At 35.7% G+C, this 11462-nt stretch overlaps 1 protein-coding gene across 1 annotated transcript; it reads left to right on the top strand.

Annotated features, from left to right (window-relative positions):
* Window positions 1-8328: 8328 nt before the first annotated feature.
* On the top strand, window positions 8329-9988 carry LOC114259127 (uncharacterized). The gene is made up of 2 exons (XM_028199123.2): window positions 8329-8986; window positions 9068-9988. Exons 1-2 carry the CDS (start codon window positions 8966-8968, stop codon window positions 9869-9871), a joined length of 825 nt encoding a protein of 274 aa, XP_028054924.2. The 5' UTR covers window positions 8329-8965; the 3' UTR covers window positions 9872-9988.
* Window positions 9989-11462: the final 1474 nt, after the last annotated feature.

Here is an 11462-nt window from a genome sequence, read left to right as displayed (position 1 = left end):
GCTTCCGGACCGGAGTAACATTACATTTCTCTCGGGCTGGAGTAATTTTGTACCTCTCTTGGGCTGGAGTAACTTTACGGCCCTTTTACTCAGCCCTTCGTATTGTGGGCCATAATGACCATCTCCCAACTCGGCCCAATTTTCACAAAAATTACCCTCTCAAATTTCACCCACATAAAATATAACTATCAATTTCGCCCACCAAAAGATATAACTAGAACACTTGCAAAAACCAACAGCCACCTTCATGACCATGTAGTTTTCTGTATTAATTTGGATACGTAAAATTATTTTTCTGACACTGCAACCCACAACGAACTGATTAGCTGTTTTATATTTTATTTGTTATGTGATTTTTTTTTTTCTATTTTAATAAACAAATTTTCGGAATTCATTTATAACATTTATTGTTGGAGACTTTAGTCAAGGAATTTTTTATTTTTATTTTCTTTTGGTCCTTGAGGGGAATATTTTCTAAACCTTTAGACTTTTTTTTTTTTTTTTTTAAACTTACAATTGGGGCCTAGGGGCCTTGAATCAAGAAGAGTTTATTTTATTCTATGGCCCTAGTTAGATTTATTATGGATTTTTTTTTATGAGAAATATGATTTTAGTATATATGATTAAGACTTTTGATAATGAAATATTTTTCCTATTCTAGATAATAAGAACATTTTTTAAATAAAAATTTAGGATCAAGAATTTAGACTTCATGGTTTGTCACTTGGTGGTCCTTCATAAATTTTTTAAAGCAAAGGGCCCTCCATAAATTGTGTACCTAAATTTGTTTTTTTGTGTCATCGCGTTTCTCATTACTTTGAATTTGTTAAAGTTGAACATGTAAAATTGATATATTGCTAGACTAATTTGTACTTATCTAAGTAATTTAAATTATTCATCTTATATGATAAGTTGAGAAAAATATACATATAAAAATTAAGCCTCTGTTTGAGAAGTGGGTTGGCTTTTTAGCTTTTTGACTTTTTTGGCTATTTTAGCCTGGGCTAAAAAGTTTGGTTTGGGAAGGACTTTTTGGCTTTTTGGCTTTTTTGACTTTTTTTGTGAGAGAAGAGTGTAATGATTATGGATTGGATGTGATGTTTTGTTTTTGTGGCTAAAATAGCCTATTTTGTCTTTTGTGTCTAAAATAGCCAAAAAAGCCCCAAACTCTCCTTGCCAAACGAACCCTAAATTAATCAGGTATAATTAATTATATGATCAAATCACAAATATATTATAACAAATAGATAATTTATTATTAAAAATATGTATGACATATAGATAAAAATAATTTGATGATATTATAATTCATGTTGCATCAATTAATTTTTTTTCATAGATAATTTTTTCAATTAAGTATATGAGATGGGATAATTTAGATATTAAGATTTAGGAAAATGTATGGGACCCTTTTTAGGGAGACCTCTACGATTCTCACAGTGATGTGGACCAATGATGTATTTGTAATTTTTTCTTTCTTTCTTTCTTTTTTTTACTTGGACTAATCACAAGTGTGTAGAGATTATAAAGGTGATATTTTGTGGTGATCTAAATAATTACTGTAAGATTTATCAAAGTAATACCAAGTCAACTTGAATGTCAAATCAAGACTCATTCCTCACGTGGTCTCTTGGCTCATACATACCATCGGAATTGTAAACCTAGGACAAACTTGTTTTAAGTAACGCGCTGATTACGTAATGCATGCATAATTGAAAAAAAACGTCATATTATAAGAATAATTATAAAAAAAAAATGTACATATAATATTTATTATTCAAATAATAAGGGTTTGCTTCATGAAACCTATGATCTTGGTACATCAACTACAGTAATATTTTGAAAAAAAAAAATATAAGATATAAATGTGTCAGTACCACCAATAATTTTTATTTTATATATTAAAATAAATATTTAAAAAAGTCATTATACAAATTGATCTGATCTTTTTACAATTATTAAATATTCATGTAATAATGAGAATCTGAATTCATGAGTCTAGTTCCAAGTTATATCAATTTCTCTCAGATAAAGGAAACATAATTTAAAACACAAAATATACATTTTGAAGTTGAGATTTATTTTAAATATAATCCACACACTTAATATTGATTTTAATTACACAATACATTTGTGTTTTTAATTTGTGCAATTAACATTATTGGTAGACAAAAATAAAAGTTAAAAATAAATAAATTAACTTAAAAAAAAAAAAAACTAGAGCGAGTCACTCTATATTTGTTTTATGTACTTTTCTGTGGTTGGTTTATAAACTTATTGGTTGTGTTTTGGTATTGTTTTTTTATTCTTAAATTTTAAATTTTTATTGGAAAGTACAATTTTTTTTTATAAAGATCGAAAATAAATATATCATACCAAGGGTATTTCCCAAGATAAAAAAAAGGGGGTGAAAGCCATCCAGACATTAAAAAAATAAAAAATAAAAAATAAATAAATCTATTGACAAAATCAAAAAAGTGAAACAAAAAAATTGAATAAAAAATAATAAAAAAATAAAAAATAAATAAATCAATTTCTCAAAAAATTGAATAAAAAATAAAAAATAAAAAATAAAAAAATCTATTTCTCAAAACACCAAATACAAAAACGAAAATAGAACCGAAAACAAATACCAAAATGTTGAAAACAATGTTTTGTCAGGACATCAACGTTTTTAACGTGGTAGACCATGTTTGTTCATGACATTTGCCTTTATAAATAGGCTCCTTAATTTCACATAGATCACCACAACTTTCCCACCTCTTCTTCCCATTTTTTAGCAACCTTAAACATTGTTTTATTTTCTGTTTTTTCTTTGGTCTTTGTTTTAAATTAGCAAAAAAAAAGGCCATAATGGATTGTAGTAAAGGAATGCTAGCAGATCAACAACATGTTCTACAATGCCAAAGGAGGTCAGCCAATTACAAGCCAAACATTTGGAAATATGATCTTCTACAGTCTCTTACAACTCAATACAATGTGAGGATTATATTAAATATATATATATATATATATATATATTAAATGCGGTTTTAGTTTTAAGAATGTACAAGTATTTTAAACATTTTAATTCTAAAAATTGTGACATTTAATCCCTCTAGTTTATGTATTGTGGCAATTTGTTTCTTTAGTTTCAATTGTAATGTCCTGAAGTTTTCATTTTATGCCCAGTTAGTCCAATAGATAAAAATGTCCATTTAAAACTAAACTGAAATCAAAAGGGGCGGAATAATCCATTTACTCTCCTCAAAGTGATTGAATGGTTGGCATTCAATTTGAAACGGTCTATTCCACTTTGAATGAACTATATTACTCTTCATTTTTATCCAATTTTTTAACAGAAGTTATCAATTAGATTAAATTTGACACAAGAAACTACAAGTATACTTTTCTATATTATTTATTAAAAAAAAAATGAAAATGCTTATTATTTGTCAATGTGCAGGAAGAAGAATATAAAAGGCAAGTTGAGAAGCTAAAAGAGGAAGTTATGTGCATGTTCATGGAAGCAGTAGACCTAGTAGCTAAGTTGGAGTTCATAGACAACATAGAAAAACTAGGTCTTGCCAACCTCTTTGAAATGGAAATCAAAGAAGCTCTAGACACCATTGTAGCTTTTAAGAACAACCATTGCATTACATGCTGTTAATTTCATGCTGTTAAATGAAATTTTTCTTTGCCGATCAAAAAAAAAGAACAACCATTCCATTACAGAAGAGGGTCTCTATGCTAATGCTCTATTCTTTAGGCTCCTTAGGCAGCATGGATTTAATATTTCTCAAGGTATACAACTTCATTTCAAAAGAAAAATAACACAAAATAGTAAATAAAAAGTTGAGAAAAGTGTCCAAACTATTAAGCTGGCGCCCTGCATTAATTTTGGATGTATTACTCTAGACTAAGATAAATGTAGTACTGTTTTGGACACTTTTCTATGAAAATTTTATAGTTTAGAACATTATTGAATAGAAGTCCACATTCTTCATTATGTTAACGCTTCATTTATTTTGGTAAAAACATTTCTTTTCTTTTTTTTCTTTTTTTTCATATTTTCTAGATTTCAGTATGATAGAAAACAAGTTTATTTGAATGAAAAATATCTTTTACAACCGCTACAATAACTACCCTTCTCCCAACTAACCATTATCACCTACCATCATTGTTGTCGTCACCACCACCACCACCACCACCACCACCACTCTTCTGCTACCCCTACCACCACCAATAATACAATTATTATCACATTAGTTTTAAGGTCACAACCAAATAGAAAAACACATTTTCGACAATATTTTTTGCCAAAACAAAGTACCTTTATGTGCTAAGCAATTTTTTACTCTCCTATACCTAAAGTGCATATCTTTTAATTCAGATATATTTAGAGGCTTCACCAGCAAGATGGGTACATTCATCAAAACCACAAACTGTGATACTAAAGCAATGCTTGAGCTTCTTGAAGCCTCACATCTAGCATTAGAGGGTGAAAACATACTGATTGAAGCTAAAGCATTCTCTACTGGGATTCTGAAGAATATCACCAATTCAAAAAATGTAGAGAACAAAGTTACCAAACAATTGAGCCATGCTTTGGAGCTTCCATTGCAGTGGAGAGTACAGTGGTATGATGTCAAGAGTCACATCTATGAGCTTGAAAACAATGACAACACAAACTCAGTTTTGCTCAAGTTAGCAAAGCTTAACTTCAACATGGTTCAAGCCACACATCAAAATGATCTCAAGGAGATATCGAGGTAATGACAAAAATATGTATGATGGTGTCTCCTGAGATGTGACTGTGTGCATTCAATGAGACTTTGTCATTTTTTTATCAATTTTTATTTTTATTTTTTTTAAAATCATATAACTATTAGGCTCCTGCTATTAATTGGACACATCATAATGAAACTTTCAAAAGACACTAAAAGGAAAACATAAAGAGAGTAGAGAGAGAGGGTGTGGACACACTTTTTTAGTACATTTTGTTTTTCTATGTTTAACAGACGCGCCGTGCACTACAATTTCATTTAATAAACACTTATGAGAAATGGGCAGGCGTTCGACGCACCATTTATATATATATATATAATTTTTATGAGCGAAAGTGAGTTGTTAATTGTTAAATTAGTATTTACGAGAGTTAATTTCTTTATTTTTTGCAAAGTACTAAGTGCTTGTCTCGTAAATTTAAATCCCCATAAGAAAAGTTGAACCCATGACCTTTCCCTAGAAACTAAACCCTTAGAAAAGTCATTGCAACCAATTAGGTTTGACACACCCCTTATATGATATATGGTATGTATGACATGTATTTTTGTTACGTATTTTTTTGATATATGTCATATATTTTTGTGAGAAATGTTATTAATTTTTTGGTTGAGCTATGAAATTTTTTAGTTCATAAATGAAATTACATATTTTTATGGTAGTGTTACGCATTATTATGACAAGTAACACATTTTGTGATTCAAAAAAATTTCGATAAAAAATTAGGTAACACCAATACAAAAATGCCTAACATTATCATAAAATATTAATTTTATTTTTGAACCACAAATCGATGCAACTCTGTAATGAAATTACATGAGATTTGTTACAAAAATACGTAATATATCCCGAAAAAATATATACACTATAGCATATAAGAATTTTAGAAATCAAATTTTTTGGTCCTTGAAAATTCTGCACAACAATCAAACACATTCAAAAAACTTTACATATGAGAGAATGGGTGGGCATAAATATATAATAATTAACAATATTTGGTTTTGGAGATCAGTTGGGCAAATTGTTGAAACTCAGTTATCAAAACATCTTTGATTTGATAGCCTTGTTGAAATATCCAAAGCAATAAACATTGTTACTATGTTGATTTAGATTGCTTTTTTAAATGCAGATTAGACCATGAACAAGGAAATAAAACAGAAACAGAGGAAGGTAATAAAACTAGAATGATAATAAATAAACAAATAAATAAAGATACTTTGGTTGTGAGTGATTTTCCGATCACACTGTCAACTTGGTTATTTAGCTGGAGAGTACTGGCAGAATAGATGACACCTGGCTCACCTGCAACAGAAAGAGAAGATTCCGGCAATGGTTTATCCACCCGAGAGCACTCCGACGATCAAGTCAGTATATCTCTCAAAGATAATCAATAGTGCTAAACTCCATGTTCAGAACATGAATTGCATACCTTAGACCCGTAGGGGGTGCCTCTCTTTTATAGTTAACTCCATCCTAGTCCCACTAGAAGCCTAGCTTTAATGGACTCTTGCTAAATGCTCATCCAGGACTCTTCAATAGATAAAGATAAAACTCCCTTATCCAGGCTGAAGTCCTTCCTCATTCAAGGACTCGAGGACTCTTATCCCTTATCCGCTTATCTCGGATTCCGATATCTTCGGAGATAACCTCGGCCTTGCCGAGATCACCTCGGCGTCATAACCTGGACACGTGGCACCTCGGCTGACACGTCGGCGTCACCTTCGCCACGTGTTGGGATTCAGAAAATATATCCCCACAACTGCCCCCTAGGTTCTATTACCTCAGCATCCTGAGGTGATGGAACCTATATTGGTATTTCCTACTAGTACACCGACTTCAGCCGAGATCATCATTATAAGCCGACATGTCTCTGTAAGGTTAAAAGCTTCCAAGATCTTCTTCACGCGTATAAGTTGTCATCTATCACAATTCAATCGTTTCAGCCACGTGTACTTCTCTTACTGGATCGCACTTGTGACATGCCTGTAAGCCGTCTCACGCCTGCGTGCGCCGTCTGACGAATCCGTTGTTCTAGGCTTATTAATTTTGTTCTGCCGCCGTTTCAAGTTTTAATAAAACTTTTTCCCCCTCTTTCATCTTTTCACTTTTCGTTTAATCCTCTAGCTTTTTCTCTCTCTAGCTCTTAGCTTTCTCAAACCCTCCATTGTTCAAGCTTTCTTAGCTCTGCAACTTGCTCTGTTTACCACTTCCAGCGAGATTTTCACCGATCCTTCGTCTTCCCAACCATTATCAGACTTCGGCAATCCCCATTCCGGCTTCCATTTTCCTAGTTAGCCGCTGTTCCTTCTTGTTTTATTTCTTGTTGCTCTCTAAGAAGTTTTACTTCATTATTTGGTCGCCATTGTTGTTTTACTAAGTTTTTGATTTATGAATCTTGTACCTGAGCGTATTTATTTCACAACCTTGCTCTTTGCCCATGTCTTGAATACATGCACTGTTCACAACTTTTTTGTACCTTTGCCACTATTCTTGATTTCATACCCTTTGTACTTGCGATGTTCTTGATAGTCCATCTTTGTTCTTGAATCTGAATCATATTCTTGTTTCTGTTTGCCGTGTTTTTCCAGATTCTCGTCTTCAATCTTCGCTTCTCATCTTCAATATTCGCTTCCATAGATCTAGGTTTGTAGAACCTACAAATTTTAGGAAAAACTGAGAACGATCCCCACAATTTCTTACCCCACAAATTTTTAGGTTTTTGCCGAGGTCCCAATAACCCTTTTTCTCATTCTGAAATCCATCTTTTTCTCGTTAAGCCGACATCATGGGTATGTGGAAACATAGGGTAGACACCCCGAGTAAATTAGAGCACTTTAGGCAGGAGTTTGACATCCTGGCCGACGTCCATCTGAGGTTGGCTGGGGAAGACGACTCTATCATGCCCACAACTGACTCCATGCCCTTCCCTGTCATAGCTTTTATTGAGTGCGGACTCCGACTTTCACTCAACATCCTTTTCCGCGAGATAACCCACTACTATAAGTTGAACCCAATGCAACTTGCCATCAACTCCTACCGAGTTATTAATGGCATCATAGCCTTAGCCAAACAAGAAAACGTTAGAGTTACCTTAGCCGATATCCAGTTTTGCTATACCATGTGTGGTCTCAAAAGAGATACAGGCTACGTTTACTATCTTAAGCCGAGGTCCACGAAGTTCAAAATCGTAGCCGACCTCCCAGACTTCAACAAGGGAGCTGGGGATGACTATTTCATTACCTCGGGGAACTGGGAGTTTGCTCCAGGCAAGGACCTCCATCTCTATCCTCTTCTTCGAACAGTTTTTGTAGAGGGCAATGGTAAAAGCCCTACGTTCATACTTACTTGTTTCCAAAGTCTTCAATACTTTATCTGCTTCTAACGTCTGTTTTTCTTGCAGCTCTTTCTCAGCCACCAAAGGGCTTCCATCAGTCTTTCTGTCCCAGCAAAGACTTGAGGAAAATTTTGGATCTGCCAGTTCTCAAATGGAAGGCCCCTCTTCTGCTTAATTTCATTCCAACGTATAAGTCAGCTCTTCCCGACGTCCCTAAGAAGAAGAAGAAGAAGAAGAAGAAGAAGAGTCTGTCTCCTCCTTCTGCTTCAACTCCCCAGACTACCTCCACATCTCAGCAAGATCAAGGATCGACCTCTGATCTAGCCGAGCAGCCGTCAACCTCGGCTCCTTATCTGATCCCAATATCCCAGTGCCAACGTCGACGACGAACTGTTTTTCCTGTCAGGATGGGCCGCCAGAAAGCAGTTGCCAAAGATCTCTTGGCTAGCATCCCATCAACTACTGACGCTCCACCAGCGCAATCTCAACCTCCACCAAAGCAAAAAAGAATAAAAAAGGCTCAGCCAAAGGCAAAGGTGACTCATATTGATACTGAGGACACTTTGTCAATTTCCAAATTGGCTGAGAACGAGAAGACCGCCTCTGTCCCCGAGAAGAGGTCTGCTAAAAACACATCTATCCAAATCCATCAGATCCAAAAGGCCGAGGTCATCTTCTACAACGACCTCGGGGTCTCAAAAGCATGATGCCCCCTGGGTCCTCAAAATCACACTGGAGGAAAAACCAGTTAGGGCCAATGATAGTGCTGAAGATATTAACGTCGGCGTTGCCCTTAGTACCACTCTCCTCCTTCCTGGCGATCTTGATCGGAACGCCGAGCTGAGTGAATATGAAAACTATACCCTGATGCTCCAGCGCTCTATCCAAGTAAGTGTCTTCATTTGGTTATTTTTCTTTCTTTCTTGTACTTAGAAATTTTCTAATAACTTTTGTCTTGTTCATTTTTAGGCCATTCAGCATGCTCATTCCTTCTCAATTCAATCCCTTGAGAACCGGAAAGAACTGGCCGATAAGAGGAAAGAAGTTGCCAGTCTGCAAAAGGCCAACAAAAGCTTACAATCAAAAATGAAGAAATTGGAAGACCAGGCCGAGGCTGTCATCAAAGCTAAGGACGATACCGATGAAAAAGCAGGTGCTGCTGAGGCCATTAACAAGGTTCTTGAGGCTCAAAGGAAAGAGTCTGAGGAAAAGATGGCCCAAGCCCAAAAAGAACTTCAGGATGTCTTGGCCACGAAGGACGCCAAGCTCAAGGCAGCCGATGAGAAAGGCTACAATGAGGGTGTGGCCGATGTCATAGTGGACTATGAAAAGCAAGTAAAGCAAGCATACAACAAGGGTTTTACCCTTGGTTGGATGACACTGCTAAAAAAGCTTGAAGTCTCCGAGGACTCGCCCCTCAGGAACGCCGACGTCATTCCTCTTCCATTCCCTCCAACTCCAAGTAAATCTAACGACGAATTTGAGTCTGAGGAAGAGACCTTGGTGAGGAAACCAAAGGAGACTGCTGGGATCAAGTCCCCTTCTTTGAATGAGCAGGTCCTGGACTTGACTCAAGATGAGGAGGGTGATGAGGTGCCCAAGGAAGCTACCCCTGAGCGGGCATCATTGGGCGTGCCTCTTGCCGACAAGAGCCTTGATCAAACTCCTCAAGAAATTGATGCTGAGCTTGCGGCCGAGAAAGCAGCCGAGATGTCCTCCCAACAGTCTTCCGAGGTCCAGACCCAGCTTGCCAAGGAGCCTGAAGAATCTTAATTTTGGTGTCTTTTTCCTTTGTTTTTCGCCTTTTGTATTTCATTGTTTTTAAGACAATGTAAACTCTTCGTATGGCCGATGTGCTTTCTTATGAATACAACTTCCTTTTTTCTTGAATGTTTGTATGTTTGTCTTCCCTTTATTGCTCTTGTATGACTTTCATACTTAGAATAATTTTGTGTCTTCAAAATGCTCCTTAGTGTTGTGCAACCTTCTTGGGGTGAAGCACATCGGTAATACAAACTGATGATTTACCTCGACAAGTACCAAAGTACCTTTCTTAGCATAACCTTGGTTTCAGCTTGTAAATTTTTTCATAAAATTTCAACAAGTGTTTTACCTTAGTTTAACTTCAACTTGTAAACTTTTCTCAAGTTTCAACAAATGTTAAACGTTATCTCGGTTTAACTTCAACTTGTAAACTTTTTAAGTTTCAACAAGTGTTAAACATTATCTCGGTTTAACATCAACTTGTAAACTTTTTACAAGTTTCAACAAGTGTTAAACATCATTTCGGTTTAATTTCAACTTGTAAACTTTTCTCAAGTTTCAACAAGTGTTAAACATTATCTTTCTGCTCTCTGCCCCCTAATGTGAACCTAAGTTCCACTTGGGTTCTCATTATACATATATTCTAGAAATATCGGCGAGTATCTTATCAGTCATAAATGTAGAAGAATTCTGCTAAAATTTTATTCATTACGTCGGCAAAAAACAAGGGAAATCTAATGATAGAAAAATTTCATATTACAAGTATTCCAGGGTCTTGACAATTCTTTGCCCTTGTTATCTTCAAGCCGATAAGCCCCATTGCCCAATATCGAAGCAATTCTGTAGGGTCCTTCCCAATTTGGGCCAAGCTTGCCCTCTTTGGGATCCTTCTTGTTGCCAACGACTTTTCTCAAGACTAGGTCGCCGACTTGGAACTCTCTAGGGTTAACCCTTTTATTGTAAGCCCTGGCAAGCTGCTGCTAGTATGCTGCTAGCTGAACTGCAACTCTCTCCCTTCTTTCTTCTAGTAGATTCAGATCTCGGGCTAAGAACACATCATTAGTCCCATTCTCTACTCCCTGGGTTCTGATTCCTGGGATGCCGACCTCTAGTGGAATGATAGCTTCTGTGTCATAAGCCATGGCAAAGGGAAATTCTCCTGTTGATCTCCTCGGTGTAGTCTGATATGCCCAGAGTACACTTGACAGTTCATCCACCCATTTTCCTTTTGCTGCTTGCAGCCTCTTCTTTATTCCATCCAGGATAACTTTGTTGAATGCTTCTGCTTGTCCATTACTTTGAGGAAAGCTTGGGGTTGAAAAATAATTCTTGATCTTGCACATAAATTTTTCATTAGCTTGTTGTCAAATTGTGTTCCACTGTCGGCAACTATTGCTCTTGGAATCCCAAATCTGGTAATGATATTTCTCCATATGAAGTTCTTCACGTCCACATCTCGGATCTTAGCCAGGGGCTCAGCTTCTATCCATTTGGTGAAGTAATCTGTTGCTACCAGCAAGTACTTCCTTTGTCCAGTTGCTTGGGGCAGTTGCCCAACGAGATCCATACCCCATTAGGCAAATGGCCAAGGACTAGATAC

This window comes from Camellia sinensis, chromosome 9 (genome assembly GCF_055761805.1).
Source record: "Camellia sinensis isolate YWXY chromosome 9, ASM5576180v1, whole genome shotgun sequence".
NCBI lineage: Eukaryota > Viridiplantae > Streptophyta > Magnoliopsida > Ericales > Theaceae > Camellia > Camellia sinensis.
This window is presented reverse-complemented; position numbering and strand designations above follow the sequence as displayed.